The 21,818-nt window shown below is 50.6% G+C and overlaps 1 protein-coding gene across 2 annotated transcripts in view; it reads right to left on the bottom strand.

Annotated features, from left to right (window-relative positions):
- Window positions 1-20,806, bottom strand: part of SCARB1 (scavenger receptor class B member 1) — a 93,279-nt gene extending 72,473 nt beyond the window's left edge. For both annotated transcript variants that reach the window (XM_052654585.1, XM_052654586.1), the window contains exon 1: window positions 20,483-20,806. In XM_052654585.1, coding sequence (XP_052510545.1) covers window positions 20,483-20,608 — 126 coding nt within the window. In that variant the 5' untranslated portion in view covers window positions 20,609-20,806. The remainder of the gene's footprint in view (window positions 1-20,482) is intronic.
- Window positions 20,807-21,818: the final 1,012 nt, after the last annotated feature.

Here is a 21,818-nt window from a genome sequence, read left to right as displayed (position 1 = left end):
CAAGGAAATACATGAGAACTTTACGATGGGAAGTTCCAGGATGTTTGCTGCTTGGGGAGGTAGGAGTGGAAGGAACCAGACACCCGTCATAAAAAGAATAAATAAAATGGGAGGAATATAAACTCGGAAATCCAGGCATTAGAAGAAGCCATGGGGCAGACAAGAATACGTGGATAGATTTCCAAATGATGAAGGGACAAGTGTAGGGCTAAGAGCAGGAGTCGGGTACCAAGAAAGAGGTCTGCTCTCTTCCCAGGCTCTGGCAGCCCGTGTGCTAGGCATAGGACCTGCCTGGCCATGCCCAGCTCAAAGCACTTGCCACCTATTAGCCCATTCGATCTTCATTTCAACCCTTTGGGAAGGTGTGGTCTGTACCATTTTACGGGAGTCTAACCAAACCCAGAGACTTGGGAAACCTGCCCCAGGTCACGCACGAGCAAAAGGCAGAGCCAGGATGGGCTGCCACACCTACCTGGCTCAAAACTGAGCTCCGGACCACTGTTCTGAGCAGACCCCTGGCACCACCTGTGGCACAAGGACACACATGTCCTATTTAAAGACATACCCCCCAGGGGATGGGGGCAGGGGCAGGGAGGGGTGAGACATGAGAAGGAGGAGGAGAAGAAGAAACATAAGGAGACAAAGGGACTTCCCCGGTGGTCCAGTGGTTTAAGAATCTGCCCTGCAATGCAGGGAACATGGGTTCAACCCCTGATCTGGGAAGATTCCCCATGACTTGAGGCAACTAAGCCTATGCACCACAAGTTCTGAGCCCGAGCTCTAGAACCCAGGAGCTGCAACTGCTAAAGCCTGAGAGCCTAGAGTCTGTGCTTCACAATGACAGAAGCCACCACAATGAGAAGGCCAAGCACTAGAGAAGACCCAACACAGCCAAAAATAAAATAATTTTTTTTAAAGGAGACAATATTTTAAAAGGGAAAGTAAACAGGCATGTGTACACACAAATCCCCAGCAGCACCATTCACAGTGACCAAAAGGTGGAAATAACCAAAGTGTCCCTCACCGATAGATGGATAAACAGAATGTGTTTCCTCCACACACAGTGAAATACAATTCAGTCATAAAAAGGAGTAAAGCGCTGACACAGGCTACAACCTGAAGAACCTTGGAAACATAATGCCGAGGGAAAGAAGCCTGGCACAAAGGGCCACACAGTGTCGGCCTTCATTTATAGGGAATGTCCAGAACGGATACATCCTTAGAGCCAGAAAGCAGACTAGTGACTGCCAGGGGACAGGGGAGTTGGAAGGAAGAAAGGATGGTGATAGAAACATTCTAGAAGCAGACAGAGGTGATGGTGACACAGTACCGTGAATGTGCTGACTGCCACTGAATGGATCCCTTTAAATGATTAACTTTATGTTATGTGAATTTCACCTCTATAAGTTATTAAATTAAAAGCCTGTGATGAAACTGAACACTGACTGGATCACTTCGGAAGTCTGGCACTCCCGGGAACCAGCAGGGTTGCCGCTTCCCGTGGACCCTAGAGGAAATCAGCCTTGTGTACTCTGAGGGCAAGGGCCAAGAGTGTTCATAGCCTGGAGGTGGAGATGCTCACAGGATGGAGAAACCAGGACAGCCTCATGGGATATTTTACAGATATGAAGATGGGGTGTAGTTTATTGCAACAACATGGATGGGTCTCACAAACATAACGGGAAGCAAGAACAAGACCAAAAAAAAAAATGCAGAGTATGTGTCTTATTCCATCAGGGCTGGGCTGCTGTAACAAAACATCACCAAGTGGGTGGCTTATACACAACAGACATTCATTTCATAAGGCGGCAGGCTGGAAGTCTGGGGTCAGGGTGCTAGCGTGGTCCAATGAGTGTGCTCTTCTGGCGTGCAGACTTCTCGCTGTGTTCTCACATGGTGGAAGGGGTGAGGGAGCTCTCTAAGGTCTCTTTTATGAGGGCACTAATCCTATTCAGGAAGGCTCCATCCACTCTCATAACCAAATCACCTCCCAAAAGCCTGACCTCCCAACGCTATCACCGAGGGTATTAGGTTTCCAACATATGAATTGGCAGGGGGGCGGGGGGTGGGGTGGCCAGGAAACGCAAACATTCAGGCCGTAATGAATGCTGCCCCATATCCATGTCTCTCTCACAAGTCATCAATCCAAAAGTTAAGTCCAAAGTCTCATCTAACTATATAAATCAAAAATGAGTGAGGAGGGTGTGGGAGGGAGGTCTAAGAGGGAGGGGATATATGTATACGTATAGCTGATTCACTTTATTGTAAGCAGAAACTAACACATATTGCAAAGGAATTATACTCCAATAAAAAAATAAAAATAAATTTAAAAAATAAAAAAAGAACAGGCGAGACTCCAGCTGTGAACCTGTGAAATCAAATATGTTATGTGCTTCCAAAATGCAGTGGTGAGACGGGTATAGGACAGGCACTCCCATTCCAAAGGGAGAAACAGAAAAAAAAAGAAAAAAAAGGAACAGGTACAAGGTGACCCCCAAACCTAATGAGGCAATCAACATATACTCCAAGGTTCAAGAAGAACCCATCCTTGGGCTGATGTCCTGTCTTCCAGACCCACTGGGGCTGTGGCTGGGCCCCCACAGCTCTGCAGGGGTAGCTGCAGGCCTAAGGCTCTCCAGGCGATACTTGCCCCCTGGTGACTCCACCTACCTGGGTTTGTGGTGGGGGCAGCCCGGGCCCCATGGCTCCACTGAGCAGAGGTCATCTGAAACGTGGGCAATGACCTCACTTTTGAGGAGGAAGCCCTGGTGATCTCTGAATGGCCTTCTGGTCCTTCCTCCCTCGTTTTAACCAGTTACTTTCCCAGTCAAATAGCTCCCTAGTCCTATCCTGGAAAATCTAAGAATCCCGACCTCCCACCTCACGCCTTCCCATCTTCTCCTTCAGTCCAATCTGGCTATTTTCCTGCTCAGGTGGGAGACTGTCTTGTTGACACACACACTAATCTTATCAAATTGTCATTAGCCACACCCTTGGTCTTCTCTTCCCAACAGGCAGTTTCTTTGTTTTTGTTTTCCAATACAGATAGGTTGAGAATTTTCCCAATTTTTAAAGATCAGATTCCCTTTTGAGTATCAATTCTATCTTTAAGTCCTGTCCCTCTGCTGGCATTTGATCATAAGCCTTCCAGAGCTACCGTGCTCAGAACCAGCTGCAGCCAGGTAGCCGCTTTCATCACCCACTGATTCTACCAAGAACGTTGCAACACAATCACAGCTCAGCCAGGTTCTCTGCCATTTCACAACACTGCCTTTCCCCCAGTTTGCAAGTTCCTCTTGTTCACCTGAGATATCATCAGAATGGCCTCACCAACATTCTGCTCACAACCTCTTAGGTTTCTCTAACAAACCAGAGCCTTTCTCAACAACTCTCCTCTCTATCTGAACCCCCAATAGAATCACTTTATTCTTTTTTTAAAAAAAATATATTTTCTTGGCCACATCACACAGCATGAGGGTGACATGTGGGAGCTTAGTTCTCTAATCAGGGATTGAACCCACGCGCTCTGCATTGAAAGCATAAGGTCATAACCACTGGACCACCAGGAAGTCCTTAGAATTGCTTTTAATGATCTCTTCATGGCAGTAATAGGCTTTTCCAGTAAGCACCTGAAGACTCTTCCAGCCTCTATTCATCACCCAGATCCAAAGCACTTCTGCGTTTTTAAGTATATTACTGCAGAGCCCCTCCTGGAACCAATTTCTGTCTTTTCCATTTGGGTGGTTCTCACAAAATGCCATAGACCTGATGGCTTACAAAAACAGAAGGCTGGAAGTCTGAGATCTTGGTTGGGTAAGGACCCTCTTCTGGGCTAGAGACTCTTACTGGGTCCTCACATTATGGAAGAGGCAAGGGAGCTCTCTGTGAGGTGGGGGCGGGGGGGGGGCCTGTTTTTTCTAAAGGGCACTAATCCTATTCACAAGGGCTCCACCTTCATAAGCTAATCACCTCCCAAAGGCCTCACCTCCTAACTTCATCACTTTGGACATTAGGATTTCAAAGTATGAATTTTGAGAGAATACAGGAAGTCAGATCATAGCAGTAAGATCCCACTCATGTAAAGTTCACAATCAGACAAAACTAATCCCAGTGTTTAGGGATGTAGACATCATAACACGATAAAAAGCCAAGCAAGCTGGAAACAAGCACAGGTTCTTCTGCAGGGGCTTCTGGAGGGCAGCTGAGGTTCTGCTTTTTTATCTAGAGATGATCACACTGATGCTTATCTATTTATTTAACATGTGTGTCTTAGACACTTACTTTCAAGTATGTAATATTTCACAATAAAAAGAAATCAAAGGGGACTTCCCTGGTGGTCCAGTGGTTAAGAATCCGCCTTCCAATGCAGGGGACTCAGGTTGGATCCCAGGTCAGGGAACTAAGATCCCACGTGCTTTCGGGCAACTAAGCCCATGCACTGCAACTACTGAACCTGCGCTCTAGAGTCTGTGCGCCGCAACAAGAGAAACGCAGCAAAGACAAAATTCAAAGTTGAAAATCCAAAGCAGGAGGCTGCAGCGGGTGGAATCCGGGGACCCTGGGAACAGGCAGTCGAAGGAAGTCCCGAGGCCTAGTTGGTCTTTCAAAGCTGCCAAGGGATTCCGGTGGCAGCAGGCTCTCAGCCGAGTAAAGCCCGAGTGACCTTCATCCGCCAGCCAAGAGGCCAGATGGGGTCAGGGGGACCTGGCATAAGAACTTCTGTAAGGCTCAGAGGGACACGCGGGGAAGACAAGAAGGCCCTCACCTGCCGTCTAATCTCCACCAGACAGCCTCTGGCACCCCAGAGGTGCAATGCCTTCCCAGGCCAGAGGATGAGGTGGCAACCCAGCCCACAGGCCATCACGCTTCCATGGTCCTGGGAGATGAAGAGGGCTGGAGGGGAGTGGGCAGGCTGGCTGAGGGCGGCTGGAAGGATCACACACCTGGGCGTGAGGGCAAGGAATCAGAGCTAAGAAAATTAGGAAGCAGATGGAGGAACAGCTGAAAGAGCCGAGGCCGGATGGAATCAGGGGCTTCTTCCAGTCCAAGGGGAGGTTCAAACTCACCCGGGCAGGCCCAGGCCGGCTGCAGGAGGGGGCTGGCTGCCAAGCTGGGGGTGAGAGAGGGGAGTCCCAACATCCATCCCGACTCTACTCCCATCTGACTCAAACAAGGAGACTTTTGTGTAGGAATCTGTCAGAAGAAAACGTGCACTCACGCGGAAACAGACAAATCCAAATTGAAGGGCATCCTGCCAAAACACTGGCCTGTCCCTTTATAAACGCTAATGTTGTGAAGGGTTCAGTAAAAAGAACAGGGCTGGAGGGATAGTCTGGATTAAAGGAGGAGAAAGAAACAAGGCAACCAGACACAGGACATGATTCAAACAATAAAGACAAAAAATTGTTGTAATAGGGCTCATGGGACAGTAAGGGACTCTGAATGTCATCTGAGCATGAGATCAAAGTAGCAAGCCATCACAAGCCTTTCTGCGTGTGACGGTGACTGGTGGTTACAGAAAAAAATATTCCTGTCCTTAAGACACGCACGCGGCAGTGCTCCAGAGTGAGATGTCATCACGTTCGCAAGCAACTCTCAGATGGTTTGGCCACGAGAGACAGAGGACACAAATGCCACAAACTGCAGCATCAGTGGAGCTTGAGAGAAGGCTTACAGAAATTCATTGCACTGTGTTCGCAACTTTCCCAAAACAAAATTTTTCAAACTGAAACATCAGGGTGGGAAAAGAACACTACTGCTCATGGGAATGGCTGGTACAACCGTGGGATGTTCAATCATCTAGATACCCACTGAGAGCTACCCAGGTGCCTGGGGAAAATTCAGAGAAGAGATGGCGTCAGAAAAGCAAGATGCTGGAAAGAGGGCATAGTGCAGTCCCATTCTGGTAAAGTGACCAACTAACTAATCCTACAATGGGTGTGTGTATAAGGTTAATATGATGACAAGAGAAAAAACTCAGGTGACACTTGCCAAGCTGTTATTCTAAGTCAGGGGTCCCCAACCTCCAAGATCTAATGCCAGATGATCTGAGGTGGAGCTGATGTAAGAAAAACAGAAAGTGCACAATAAACGTAATGCGTCAAATCATCTCAAAACCATCCCCCTTACACCTGGGTCCCTGGAAAAAATGTCTTCCACGAAACCAGTCCCTGGTGCCAAAAAGGCTGGGACCACTGTTCTAAGGACTTTACATGTGCCCACCCCCTCATCTTCATAAGAGCCCTGTATAGGAGATACTTTCATTAATTCCATTTTACAGAGGAGGAAATAAGGCACAGAGAGGTTAAGTCACTTGTCCAAAGACATACAGCTAAGAAAGGGCAGAACCAGGATTTGAACCCATGCTGCCTGGCTCCAAAGTCTACGCTCTTGGGTCCACCTAGCTCCTGGATGCCAAAACTCTGGCCAGACCCTAGAGAGAATCCTGGGGGTTTGAGAAGCCATGCCTGACCTTGATGGTGACATGTCAACACTGCCTTCCATCTCCCCCTGTTCCAGTCTGTCCCATGCTTCTCATTCAGGTGGAAGGGTCTCATGTGGACACACAGGGCACTCTCTGTGCACAAGGGGGTGCTCCCAGAGACCCTTGGGGCCTGGTTGTCCAGGAGGGTCACTCCCACACCGACCTCCTCACTGTCCTAGGTGAAGAAGGGTATGTCCTAGGGTTTGGGACAAGGATCAACAAGGTTGTCAGGAGTTCATCCGGGGGACTGTCGATGACAGGTGTGCTGGTTGACTGCAGAATGTACCTGCTGGCTACAATGATTCCTGGTCAACTCCTCTGCATCTGTACCTGGGCAAGTTCTGATGAAGGTGAGAAACTTGGCTTATCTCTCTTCCACGCCACCCCCTTCAGTGCACACCAAGGGCGGCTCCCACCCAGGAAAGACAAAGCCTGCACTTTGGCACACCCCAGCCCTGACACTTCTCCCAGGTTACAACAAACACCTCCTCCCAATTCTGCTTCCAAGAGGTGGGTGGGCGGGCGGGCAGACAGGGACCCTGGGAACTTTCTACCTGAAAAACATTAGCTCATAACTTGCTTTCACAACTGCTTGGCTTCTCCCAAGCCCTGCTCCCCCAGGCCATCGGACCTTCACCCACTTTCCCTGCCCACTTGGAAACAGTCTTCCCTGACAGTGTTAGTTGCTCAGTCGTGTCCAACTCTTTGCGACCCCATGGACTGCAGCCCACCAGGCTTCTCTGTCCATGAGATTTTCCAGGCAAGGATACCGGAGTGGGTTGCCATTTCCTTCTCCAGGGGATCTTCCCAACCCAGGGATTGAACCCAGGTTTCCTGCACTGCAGGCAGATACTCACTGCTAATTTGCTCTCTGGCCTTACTTAAATCCTTGCTCCCTCTGGGTTTTTGTTTTCTGAAAGAATAAAAGATGGAACTGAGTGCCAGATCTAACAATCTGAGTTTATGAAACATTCCGTTACAGAAACAATTAGCTGATCAGTTACCACCCTCTCAAGCAGTTCAAGGTAGTGACAAAGAAAATAATCTCTAACACTACAATAGGCAGAGGCAGTGAGAGGCAGTGAGATGAAGTGAGAAAGCTATTCTGGAGAAAAGCATCCATCAATCATTTCTGCTGCCTGTCATCCTTTCCTCCTTCTCCTAACAGTCCTTCCCACCCTTTCCCTTTAGGGCACCACCCACCCCACCTCAGTCTCCCTGCTTTAGGGGGAAAAAAGACCTCCCTCTCCAACTCCAAGGATGGGCATTTAATCCATGCTTGACCAATCAGGGCAGTCCCTTCCTTTCTCAAGCTACAGCGATTAGCTCAGGGATAAGCGTACGAGACAAGCCCTGACCATCAGAGCCCATGAGCCTTCATACTACAACTTTACCCAGCCACTGGGAAAATTCTCTACCTCTGAAGGTCCCTCCATAAAGTTCCCTTTGGAGACTGATGGGGAAATTAAAAGCAACCAGTTTCTTCCCCACGTGGCGCAGGTGCCCATCTGAGCCCTAGGTTTAAAAACGAATGTTTATCTCTTGGATTGCATTCAGGCTGGACCCCTTACAGGACCCACGGGAGAAACAACAGGGCCACAGGAAGCTCCCTCCCCACCCTCTCTCTGCGCCCTCTAGGCCAATACTAACCCAGCTGACTTGTGGTTTATTGAGTGCAGGTAAATGATTTTGCCTGGTTGAGAAGACATGAGATCCTATACGTACAGAAGAAGTACGTATCACCAGCAAACTGGACCTGGATCTCCCAACTCCAGCCTCACGCCACTTCTGCCCATGAGGACAAGAAATGTAAACAATTCCACTTTAATGCTGAACCAGGGCCTCAATGCAGTGGGAGGGAAATACCACCCCTCCCCCAATCCAAGCCACCCAGCTGAAGCCAAGATGCCAGCAGGAGGACCCTTCTCCCTCTGAGAGGCAGAGTGAGGTGGCTCCAGGCCAGCCTCCACACCTCCCTGGGTCCCTGGGCCAAGCCAGGTGCTGTTTCTTTACCTACCACCCCCAGATGGCCCCAATGGCAACTTTCATAAACTGGTGTCCCTTTGAACTGGGGCAGAGGAGGAATCAATCAGAAGACACCAACGCTCAGCCAGGAAAAACACCCAGTCACTGGAGTCAGAGAGATATCTCTGGAACACAGGCAGGACTTGTTGAGATTCAGGTCCTGAATCCATGAAAACACCACAAAGACCAGGCTCCCAGGTCTTCTCTGATGCGGGAGATAGGAGGGGAAGAAGGGGAAGAGCCAGCACTGAAGCCAAAGAGTCTTCCTTCCAAATCCATGAATTTGAAGATCCCGATTAGACTCCTCTCACTGCCTCGGCCTGAGGTCCCTTCCCAGCCAGGTCTCTGCCCTAGACCAGGGTTCCCAACCACGGGATACAGTCATGAGCAAGACAGACAAGGCCCCTGCCTCGGGGAACCTCAACCAAGTGAACAGTATTATTCCAGAATGGTGACAGCTTAGAAGATAATAACATGGAATGCTTATAACACAGATAGGGTAGGTTCATAGGGTGGGGAGGCGGGGAGGAAAGGGGTAATCGTCAGGAGTATCATTTGAGCTTAAATAAGAAAAGAATCCAGCATAAAAGTCAGGAGGAAAAAGGCTTGTGGGGAGAAGGAACAGTCTGTGCAAAGGCTCTGAGGCAGGAAAGAACACCTGTGCACGGGAGGAAAAGAAAAGCTCATGAGGTGAATTCTTTGGTTGTCCAGTGGTCAGGACTCCATGCTTTCACTGCCTAGGACCCAGGTTCGATCCCTGGTTGGGGAACTAAGATCCTGTAAGCTGCATGGCGTAACCAAAAACAAAAAACAAGAAGAAAAGTCTGTGAGGCTACAACAGAGTAAAGTGCAGGGAGTGGAGGCAGGAAAGGGGCTCACAGGCTGTGAGGAGCAGATGGGTTTCACACCACACCCAAGAAGGTTTTCATCCGTATTGTGAAATGATGCAATTTACATTATTTTTAAGAGCATAGGGGGACTTCCCTGGTGGTCCAATGGATAAGAATCCACCTGCCAATGCAGGGATCATGGGTTCAATCCCTGGTCTCGGAAGATTCCACACACCGCATGGCAACTAAGCCTGTGGGCCACAACTACTAAAGCCCGTGAGCCCTAGAGCCGGAGCCCCACAACAAGAGAAGCCACCTCAATGAGAAGCCGGTACACCGCAACTAGAGAGTAGCCCCCACTTCCTGCAACTGGAAACAACCCTTGCAACGAGGACCCAGTACAACCATAAATAAATACACTACATACATATATAAGTGCAACTGGGCTTCCCTGGTGGTCTAGAGGTTAAGACAACATGCTTCCACTTCCGGGAGTGTAGGTTCAATCCCTAGTCAAGGAAGTTCCGCAGGCTGTGAGGTACAGCCAAAGAAAGAAAGAAATATCAAAAATAATCCCAAATAAGAAGAAAAACAATAAAGAACATTCTACTGTGGCAGGGAAAATGGACACGAGTGGCGTGAGCGGGAGTAGACGGCCCGGAGAGGGAGCTCCTGCAGTGGGTGAGAGGTGGGACCACTTCATGTCGAGTGCAGCCACACAGGGGGAGGGGAGCCCCCCCATGTCACCATAGAGGGTGACAACTTGCCACTGGTCACGTACCTCCCTGTGAAACCACTCTCGTCTTCTAAACATCTGTAACCATTCGAGAACCTACCATTATGTGCTAGGCATTGTTCCAAGTGCGTGGGACACAGCAATGAACAAAAACCAAGGTCCCTGCCCTCATGGGCCTGACACTCTCACAGAGAGAAACATACAATAAGCAATAAACAGGATGCAAAGGTGAATTCGGCAGTGTCTCAGTGGATGATGAGGCAACAGAAGAAAAACAGCAGGGTAAGGAAGGTTCAGAGCACCGGGGAAAGGGAAGAAAACTTGCAATATTCAACAAGAGAAGGACTTCCCTGGTGGCCCCATGGTTAAGAATCCACACTTGCACTACAAGGAGCACAGGTTCAATCCCTGGTAGGGGAAGTAAGGTCCCGCATGCTGCATAGTGAGACCAAAAAAATAAAAGAGAAAGATCCATGAGAAAGCGAGATCCGAACAAAGGCCTAAAGGAGGCAGGAGAGAGAATCACGCACATGTCACATCAGGGAAAGAGCTGTGGGCGAGGGAAGAACTCAATAAGGCCGATGTGCCAGTTAGTCTGAGGACCAGCCAGCAGGGCCAGGTGCAAGGTCAAGCTGAAGGGGAGGACAGAAAGGGGTGAGGTTCAGATGGTAGAGGCCTTAAGGGCCAACATAAAGTCTCACCTTGGCTTGGAGGGGATGGTGTGGGCCCACTGTCGGGCTTTATTTAAGCAGAAGAGGGTGATGCTCTGATTGCAGATTTCATGGGATCGCTTCGGCTGCTGTGCTGAAAAACCTAGCCAGGGAGCAAAGGTGGGCACAGGGAGATGAGCAAGGATCCAGGCTGGTGCCCTGGACCAGCGTGGTGGCCCTGGGTGTGGAGAGAAGCTGGACTCTGGGTATATTTTTAGTTTTGTGTTTCTCGGGTTATTTAGTATCTTACGTTTATCTGTTTATTTATTTAGCTGCTCCACATCTTAACTAGGGCACAGGGGATATTTGATCTTCATTGCGGCATGAGGGACCTTTTTTTTCCTGTTATGTCATGCGAAATCTCTTAATTGCAGCATGCGGGATCTTTAGTCCTGGAATGAGAACTTTAAAAGTTGCACCCTGTGGGATCTAGCTCCCTGACCAGGGATCAAACCTGGGCCCCCTGCATCGACAACGTGGAGTCTCAGCCACTGGACCACCAGGGAGGTCTCTCTGCTAATATTTTAAAGATGAGGCCAAAAACAAAAGGTCCAACGTGGGAAGTGAGAGAGTCAAGGCTGACCCCAAGGCTTTTGGCCGGGGGAGCTGGCAGATGAGAAGCGATGGCCTGAGATGGGAACGTGGCAGGAGGAATGAAGTTCTGGGGCAGGGGCAGTGATGGGAAGTCAAGCGCTGGCTAGAGTAAGCGTGACTTGCCTTTGAACACCCAGGTTGAGATACAGAGCTGGCCACTGGATGCTCAAGGCTGGAGTTCAAGGGGAAAGGCCTGGGCCTAGGATATCAATTTAGGAGGGGCCCAGACAAAGATGGCATTAGACGTGTGAGATCGTGTGACCTCGGCCAGGAAAGGCTTTAGTGCAGGGACGTGCCAATGGCCAGCGGTCAGGGAGATAAGGAGACACCAGCATCTGAGTTCAAGAGCAGCCCAAGAGACCACACATCAAAGTGTCTCAAGAGTCCTTCTAGCAGCTTCCAGAAAAGGTGGAAGGAACTTCACCCCAAATGCCAGGAAGCAAGCACATGTCGGGCCACTCCTATTCCTTCCTCCTACCCAGCACGAAGCAATAAATCGGGGCACAGGAGGAAATGATGGGGTGGAGGTGGGGGAAGGAAGCCAGACAATGAAGCCAGCTGCGCCCAGGGTCACCAGGGGCCCGGACCTCTGGGTTCAGGGAGGTTCTGAGCTTCAAATGTGGGTCCCAGGCACCCCTGGACAGGCTGTAACTCGCCAGCTCCAGGGCCCCAGAGAGCCCCAAAACCAAGAATGAGCTTTTTGGTGTTGTTTTTTGTTTCTCTTTGCATTTCAGCTCCCATGGCCCCTCCAAGGGCCAGTGGAGGCCAAGGTCACATCTGAACCAGCAGGCAGGAGATGAGGCACATTAAAGAACTTCTCCTTTTGTCTTTTTTTTGGCTGAGTCCTACCTACAGTTGAATTCTTTGCACTCTAAATGTGTTTATGGGAATGAAGCTGCTGGATCTCTATGGCACAGAAGGGGGGTGGGGGGAGGGGGAGTAGGTGCTCTTGTAACCAAATTCTCTAATTCTAAGATGATGAGCCAGAGAAGTCAGCCTTGTGGCTGAAACCTGCCTTGGGGGGCCTCTCTGCTGCTGACCAAGCGCATAGGATCATGCTTCCAGGCACCAAGATCCACAGTCACTGACGGAGCAGACGTGCCTGGGCCCAAGTTCCAGCAGAATAAAACTGCCCAAGAGAAAATGAAAATCTTCAACGAGCAAGTCCTTGACATCCACTCACTTCTGTCCCGTCTGCTACATGTTGAAGTCATAACAGGATGATTCCAGGTAGCCAAGCTTCTCTAAATTCTAGCTAATCACATGGGTCAGACAGAAGGCCTGGCAAGTATGAGTCATCCTAGGAAGGCTTGGGGAACATGTCACGAAATGGGAAAAGCCAGGAGCACTGAACCCGGGTCTCCCGCACTGCAGGCAGACTCTTTACCATCTGAGCCTCCAGGGAAGCCCTCCTGAAGATCCTTTGGAGAAGGAAATGGCAATCCACTCCAGTATCCTTCCCTGGAAAATTCCATAGACGAGGAGCCTGGCAGGTTACAGTCCATAGGGTCGCAAGAGTCAGACACGACTAAGTGACTTCACTTTTTCTTTCTTTCTTTCTTTAGGTGCACTGAACACAGCCTCGGGCCAGGCCTCCAGAAGGCCAGACCCCAATAGGACACATGGCCACGCGTGTGCATACACACCCCAACACACTCAGAACACGTGTTACCATGTGTGTCCACATGTGTAACTATATGCCCAGCATGTGTCGACACACATGTGAACCCACGCATATACACATGGATAACAATAATACGTGTGAACCCATGTGTGCCAAGAACCAAGTCTGGGCACATGTCAATGTATGTGTACACATGTGTTCATGTACATACACGCATACGCTATCACAAAGACACTGTACCCCATGCCAACACGCAATATGAATTTGTGCATGCTTCAGCACATGGTCACACACAAGTGTGCATGGGTGCATGCCAACACATGTTTGTGCGTCACACATGTACCACCGGCATGCATATACATACATCAACATGTATATCCAGCACACTCTCAAACACACACACTGGTGAAGCAAATCCATGAGGATACAGAGGGAAACAAAAATAACCGACACTCAGGGAAACTAAAAATAGCCCATGTTTTTCAGCCCTGGCTCTGGAGTAAGTGGAAGCCGCCCTCTCACACACCAGAGGGGTAGGAAGCCCCAGGCAGGAAAGAGGAAGAAAAACACCACAAAATTGGAACACACCTGCGACCCCACTGCCCCCTGAGAAGGGAGTGCGTCCCCTGCGATCTGTGGCCACGGGTCAAGTCTACAGCCTTAACCTCCATGGCCAGAGGCAGCCAGATGCAGTCAGCCCTCAAAACTTTGACACCCTCCGAGACACGACCCCTGGGGCTTTCTGGAGCCCCAGACAGGGGACAGGGAACAGAGCTGGCCAAGCAGACCCTTCAGGACAGCGGGGACACCCTGAGAATTGCTGGGACCACAGGCCAGCTTCCCTTGGCATCGGTGATTCCAGAGCCCACCCAGGCCTATCGGACAGCCATGGAGGGAAGGCGTCGGGAGGCACCTGCACTCACAGTTTGAGGGAGGTGATGATCAGGAGAAAAGCCTGGGAAGGACCCTACCGCCCCACTGTCTGTGCAGGAAAAGGACAAGGGATAGCGGACCCAAGCAGAGACCAGGGGAAGGGTTTGCCCTGCCTCCAAACACCAAGCTGAGCTCTCAGGGATCCAGAGTGGGGAAGAGAGGGCCCACAGGCAGCAGCCCACCCAGCTGGAGCTACAGCTACCCACCAGAGCACTACAGCGGTGTGACCTGGGGCGAGTGTCTTTTCGGCTCTGTGCTTCCATTTCCCTCAATAAAACAGGAGGCAACGGAAGCCATTTAGATACTAAATGAAGTGAGTGACTGCAGGTAAAACACCTAGAACAGTATCTGGTGCTTAATTGGTGTCTACCGACAGTTCTCTCTCCCAACCCCCACCTCTGAACTGATGCACAAAAGAAATCTGCCAGAGAGCGAAAAGCAACTGGTGGCTTCCAGGCGGTTCCATGGTAAAGAACTCACCTGTCAATGCAGAAGATGTGGGTTCAATCCCTGGGTCAAGAAGATCCCCTGGAGGAGGAAATGGCAACCGGCTCCAGCATTCTTGCTGGAAAATTCCTATGGACAGAGCAGCCTGGTGGGTTACAGGCCATGGGGCCACCAAGAGTCACACACGACTGAGCATTTACGCCTTGGTGAGAAGCAACTGGGGCAGAGCATGGTTCCATGGGTGGCCCTTGCAGAGGGAGAGGGGGTAAAAATAGGGAGGCTGAGGGTTGGGGTGGGGAAAGGCCAAGGAAAGAGCCCAACCTCAAAGCACTCAGGGTCTGTTCATCCCACCATCCCATTGTGAACCCAAGCACTGATCTGGTCTTGGGGACACTACGGAGAGAGTGACAGGACAGCCCCCACTCCTGCCCACGAGGGAGAAAGAAAATGCACAAATCAACATGTAACATAAGTTGGGGGTGGCTTTAGGGACGTGAGAGGCGAGCTATGCATGCCTGAGGGGTGAGCCCTCAGGGCGGTGGGGAAAGCAAGCCAGAGTTTGGTGGAACCAAGCTCAGTGGGCTCAAGGACGCTGAAGACTGGACACTGCGGCAGGTGAACAGGGGGTCAAGGCAGGGGGTGCAGTGAAGGACGTAACAGGAGCTGGATCATGGCAGGGAGTTCAGGTCACCAAACTGACCTTGGTATTCACTCAGAGTGAAATGGGGATACCTCAAAGGGCTGTAAGCAGAGAGGGCACGTGATCAGGTTGTCTATGGAGACCAGAGATGAGCCTACGGCGTCAGTCCAAATGGTGAATGGAGGAGGCCAGAATGGTAAAGATATTGAGAAGGTGTCAGAATGCAAATATGTTTTGAAGGTAATCCTAATAGATTTTGCTGATGGAGCAGATACAAGGATACCACAAAATGCATCCAGGATAACCCAAGGTTTGTGCCTCTATACTTGGAGGGAACAAATGGAGGTGTCATTTATCGAGCAGGGGACACAGGTGAGGGAAGAATTTGGCAGCTGGAAAAATGAGTGGATAAAGCACCCAAGGCTGATTCCAACTATAAAACTTTAAAGATGGCAGAGAAGGAGCTTCCCTGGTAGTCCAGTGGCTTACAGTCTGAGTTCCCAATGCAGGGGGCCCGGGTTCGATCCCTGGTCAGAGAACTAGATCCCACACGCCACAGCGAAAGATCTCACATGCTTCAACTAAGAGCCGGTACAGCCAAAATAAATAAAATATTAAAAAAAAAAAAAAAGAGAGAGAGAGACTCGGTTTCCCACTTCCCCCACCCCTGGCCGTGAAGAAGGCTACCAAGTCCATCTCTACACATGGTGGCCCAGCAGATAAGCCCCTTTCCCTTGGCCCAGCAGGACCTCCCCTGGTGGACCAGAGACAGCCAGTAATTTGGGAATACATGCCCAGAGATGTAGCCCAGGGTTCCCAATCCATGCAAACAGAGGGCCACGCATGCCAGGCTCCATTCGAGGCTATGGATACAAGCATGACCGTCCTCCTGGGATTTGCCTCAGGATATTTTCACACACACACACACACACACACACATACACCAGCAAATACTCTCTTAAGCTTTTGTTTCCCTAACTGTAGACGATGACAATGAGAGGTGTGTCCCAGAATTCTCCCAGGACTAATTGCGATGATTGACATTTACAAAGATGCCTGGCACAAAGTCATCCTTGATTACACTCCTAAATGCGTTCAGTCTGAACACCTCTCATCCAACCCTCCCCACTAGCGGGGAGAAAGGAGAAGAAATGAGTCTCATTCTCCCTCAAGGCCTCTCCCAGGGAGCTCCATCCACAGGTCCCCTCGGCTGTGCGCCTCCCACACTCTGTACTGAACTCATTTGGCCATTCTTTGGGGGAAAGCTATGGATTCATAACTAACCTTTAACTAAACACAGAATACATGAATATATTCTCCTTGTTTAAAAAGAAAAAGTCAGGGGGTTCCCAGTGCAGGGAGCCCAGATTCAATCCCTGGTCAGGGAACTAGTTTCCACAAGCCAAAACTAAGAGTTTGCATGCCGAAACTAAAAAAGACTCCGCACGCTGCAACTAAAAAAAAAAAAAGATCCCGCAGGCCAAAATTAAGACCTGGCCCAGACAAATTAATTAATTATTAAAAAAAGAAGTATGAACTTCACAGATAAAGCATGCTTCCCCCCCACCACACCCCCAATTCCCTGAGTAACCACTTCTGTCAGTCTGGTGCACCCTTCCACATCTTTTTCTGTGCTTTTACATGCACTGATAGAAATCTAGTGAAAATACAGAGTTTCGTGGAGTGTGTTTTGTTTTGTTTTTTTTTAACACAAAGAACCTCATAGCTTTTTTTCCGTTAGTCATGTGTTCGTCCGCTTTGCTTTTCTGTGCCCAAATATATAAAGATCTAGTTCTTTCTCTCTAATCTCTGCCCAGAAATCCACTGGATAAAAGACTTCTGCATTCCTTCCTATTCTCCTATTGAAGTGTAGACCCAGATTTGTGGTCAGGATTCCTGACCATAACTGCCATGAGCTGTGTGAACCCTGACATGTCTCTGGGCTTTGTATGCCTCAGTTTCCTTATCTGTAGGAAGGAAAAACACCACAACAGCTTACAAGAGTGTGATAACCTTCAAATGAGAAAACAGGTACATCCAGGGCGGTGCGACACACATGTACCTTTGTACTTCATCATCTTGACAGGAAGCAAACTAGATCTGATTCCTGCCTCAGAGCTGAAGACACAATCCCTGGCTCAGAGGTGAAGTAACTGGCCTGAGGTCCCCAGCAAGCAAAGGGCACGGCCAGGGCTGCAAACCCTGAGCTCTGGAAACTGACACCAGTTTCAAAATGGGTGCAACCCCATCAGCAACCTGAGAAACGTAAATTACACGCATCAGATTAACCCGCCAAAATTATTCAAGATGCTAATAAATTGGTCGTCACCAATAATGGCAGAGATGTGGGGGAGTGAGTAGTTTCATACTCTGGATGGAATTATAAATGCTCTTGATCTTCAGAGGGGTCATTAGGCTGTGACCAAATTCAAAACGGACAGACCTTCTGGTCTAGAGGCTTCTCTTCTAGAAATGCACCCGGTGGAAGTGGTTATCCACGTACACAGAAAGGCACGTATGAGAAAATTATCAGTCAATGGAGAAACAGGTAAGTAAGTGTACAGTATTCAAAGAAATACTATGCAACAGTGAAAATGTGACAGATATGGAAAATTTTTCAAATGATATCTGTGAATTGAAAAGCAAACTGCAGGCTGTTTAGACATAGTATAGTTCAATACATGTAAGTATATATTATGTCTATATGTCTATGTCTAAATACACATCCATGATGTGTAGCTCTATAAAAGTCTTCTTACGAAGATAATCTTGGATGATGCTGGTACTATCGAGAAGGGGAATAAAATGAGCGGGGGGAGAGGCCCTGTTTTCCCTCAACTTGAATTTTTTTTTTACAAACAAGAATGCATGTCCTGGGGTTTCCCTGGTGGCTCAGTGATAAAGAATCCACCTGCCAATGGCAGACACAGTTTCGACCCCTGTTCCAGGAAGATCCCACATGCTGCAGAGCCACTAAGCCCGTGTACCACAGCTACTGAGCCCCCATGCCACAACCACTGAAGCCCGAGTGCCCTAGAGCCCCTGCTCCGCAACAAGAGAAGCCACCACAATGAGAAGCCTGTGCCCCGAAAAGAGGAGCCCCTGCTCGCCGCAACTAGAAAGGAGCCCGCACAGCAGTGAAGAGCCAGCACAGCCACAAAACAAATAAATAAAATTATATTTTAAAAAAGAAAAGAAACAGTTTCTCGGTTAAAAAAGAATGCATGTCTTTTATATACATGGACTTCTTTCATTAACCCCAAAGCATAAAACAGTAGAAATCAAGCACAAGTCCTCCCATTCAAGTTGTATATGGACACGTGCAGCCAAAGCAAACACCAACAGGCCATGCCTTCCTCTCCTAACGTACGACTCACTCAGTCTCCTGAACACAGGCACTCTTCTGACGGAAGGCTCTTGGCCAGGGCGTGGCCTGAGCTGTCCAAGAAGCTGGCACAGGCTGGGCTCGCCTCCGTGTCTTCACACCACTCAGCCACAGACCAATCACCTTTGGGATATTTGTGGTAGATGCTGGGTGACTCTCCCTCAAGTTTAAGCCTGGAAATCTTAGCTCCGGGACAACTGAGGACAGCGGCGCTTTCCTCTCTGGAAGCCCAGAGGAGGAATGAGAAATTAGGTAGGGCATGCATGTGCGCATGTACACTCACACACACACACACATCCTTCTGACTTGCCATAAAAAGAAAACACCTGCATTAAGTCCAAGAAGGACTGGGTTGACAAGATTCTTCATCAACTATAAATTCCACTCATCCCCATCCCGCCGCCCCCAAGGCAAGAGGCTATTTGCACAGGATCACGACAGGGTTCACCATGCATACAGCACACGAGAGACCATCCCTCCATGACGCACACAGCACAGAAACTACAAAATTGGCAGGCATTTACAGCCGGCTTTCACTGAGATTAAGCTCTCACAGCTACATTCTTTTTTTTTTCTTACAGCTACTTTGAAAAGCAAAGCAAAAACACCCATTGGCCACCATGGGATAAAAAGACGCAGTTCTGTTGCTCTGAGGTCTCCCCACAAAACTTTTTCCCGCCACTTCACAGGCAAAATTAAAAAACCACTAAGAGGAACTAGGAACTCAGTGTCACCATTGGCCAGGACCTCCCTGCAATCAGATTACAGGACTTAATGGGACAAGATTTGAGAACAAAACAAAGGACATGGTGTGGCCAATATGACTCAGACAACCACTTGCCCAGAGATTTCAAGAAAAACCATTTTTAAAGCCAAAAAAATGGCAGCCGGGTCTACGCAGATACAGCCTTCATTCATTCATTCATCTCTCAAGCATCTTGCATTGGGCATGGGGCATGGACATGAAATGTGACCCAGTCCTCATTCTCAAGAAACTCACCTAAAGCAGGGGGAAAGAGCAATCAATTAGCAAGTGACAAGAGCCACATCTTTATCCCAGCCCTGCATCTCGGTTGTATCTGGGAGGCACCAAGGTAAGCCTCAGTTTCCCCTCTGAGCCCTGCAGGTGCTGTAGCCTTGGCCTCAAAGCTCTGAATGCTTTTAGCTCGAATGTGATACTCTGGAATCTGCCTGTCCTTCAGTAACTCCAGGCTCATTCAAACAGGCTGCCCAGACACCCAGGGCAGAGTCTGCTGGTCTGAAGGCCAGCTGACAGCCTTAATTTGTCTCCCTGGTTGAAAGGGCAGTGGTGTATAAGGTTAGGATCAGAGGAAAACTCTCAGGCTGTGGGCTCCTGAAGGACCCTGTTTATGCAGCCTTGGGCTTATTCCTGCCCATGCGTGGATCTGGGGAGTAAAGCAGCTTATCACTGCCAATCTGCATCAGGAAGGCAGCCGCAGGGGAGGAGAGGGCAACCCATTCTGCCTTTAAGACGGGGTCTGCATGGGGAGGTTTTGGAAGCAGGAACAAGCGGCGGCCTGGGCACCCATGTGAGCCTCACATGCACATGCTTGGAGGGTTCCTGTCCGCCTGCGCTCACAGGAAGCAAGCAAAGTGCAGTGCCAGTTCTACCAGACACCGTCAGAGGCTGCTGTACGGTAGGCAAGCATGGAGTCTGCCCCTCGGCTTCTCCTGGCGGCATCAGAAACACGAGCACACTCCATGCCCGCCTTGGACCCCTCACCTTCAGGTGAGGTGAGGCTCCCAGGTGGTCTCTCCTTCAGGCTTCCCCAACCCCAGCCCAGTGCCTCCAGCAGAAGGCCCTGGGGGCCCTCCTTGGCCCCCAAACTCAGCCTGCGTCCTGAGTCGGGCAGGTTCCGGGGAAAGATGGCCAACTGGCTTGCCTCATGCCCTCTGGTCTCTCCGGTGCTCAGGGGCCCGGGCCCAGGGCACGCGGATCCCGGCACCGGGTCGCCAGCCCGCCGGCTGCGCGCCTGGCCTTTCCGGGCGCCCAACGCCCTCCAGCCTCGGACGGTATCCCACGCACGGGTCCCAGGCCAAGCCCCTCACCCACCTTGAGGACCTGCTGCTTGATGATTGAGGGCACCATCACGATCATGATAATGCCCAGCACGGCGAAGAGGAGCCCGATGAAACCCAGCGCCGCGGTCACCCGGCGCGCTCTAGAGAGGTTGCCCATGTCTGCGCGCCCCGGCGCCCGCGCGGTGCTCGCGGGGTTCCGCGCCTGTGGAGGGACCGAGACGGGGACGGAGGTGATAGAGGCAGCGACTCCGAGGACGAGGCTCACAGCGCACGGAGGAGCGGCCCGGCAGGTGGCCAGCGGTTTTATGCGCCATCACTGGGGCGGACCGCCCACCGGGACGCCCTGGGCACCGGGATTCGGGCCGGCGCGGGCGAGCACGGGCGAAGGGGCGAGGCCTAAGTTAGCAAGAGGCGTGTTCGAGGCGGGGCGCGGATCAGACGGTCCGACTGGGGCGGGGCCACCGCCGGGAACCCGGCGCCCTAGCTTCCGTTTCTGGCGGAGGGAGCCCCGGGGCCCTCGTGGCCCGCGTGCAAAGTTGGACCTGGCTCGCCTCCACCTCCTAACCCTTCCCCGCTTCCTCACTCCCACCTGCTCCCCGCTCATCCCTTACCATGAGCAACTCCATCTTCTCCCTCCTCCGCATCTCTCTCCCCCTCCTCCCGCTGTCTCCCTCCCCCTCCTACTCTCATTTCACCCCTTCTCCCCTCCCACTTCCTCTGTCCTGACCGTCATCATTGTTGGTATTTAGTAGAAATTTCCCAACTCTTGCAGGAACTCCAGAGTTTCCCCCCCGACCCCGCACCCACCTCTGCGTCCTCAGCTGGCCCCATGCTCCCACTCCCCACCCCACCCCAACCCCACACACACGTGCACACACATTCTATTCCAGCCTCTTTCTGCCTGGAACAAGCCTAGCAGACTCCTGCCTCTGGACTTCATACTCCCCACGACTTGGAATTCTGTCCGCCCCCCACCCGCACCCAGGTATCTGCCCGGCTTCTTCCTTCACGACTGCTGGGGCCATCTTATCGGAAAGGCCTTCCCAGCCACCCTGTGTGAAACAGAATAGCGTCAGCTCTCCCCTCACCCTTATCAAGGGGCGCCACCAGGCATGTGCCACGTTCATTTGTTCTTGCATTGCGACCATCGCCAGTCCCTAAAATGCTACGGGGCAGAAGCTTTGTCTCTCTGCCCCCGCCCTCCCCTTCTCAGTAGCTTGAACGCTGCCTGGCTAGGAATGTCTGCTCACAAGGAACATTTTAGAATGAAGCAGTGAGGAGCCTTCTGGGAGCCAGGTTCTGTGCTAAGAGCCTTGCCCACACCGACTCCATTTTGCAGATAAGGAAACAGGCACGGCGGGTTAGGT

The sequence above is a fragment of the Budorcas taxicolor genome, chromosome 17 (genome assembly GCF_023091745.1).
Source record: "Budorcas taxicolor isolate Tak-1 chromosome 17, Takin1.1, whole genome shotgun sequence".
In the NCBI taxonomy this organism is placed as follows: domain Eukaryota; kingdom Metazoa; phylum Chordata; class Mammalia; order Artiodactyla; family Bovidae; genus Budorcas; species Budorcas taxicolor.
The sequence above is the reverse complement of the archived record's forward strand: the minus strand, read 5'-3'. Positions and strand labels throughout refer to the sequence as shown.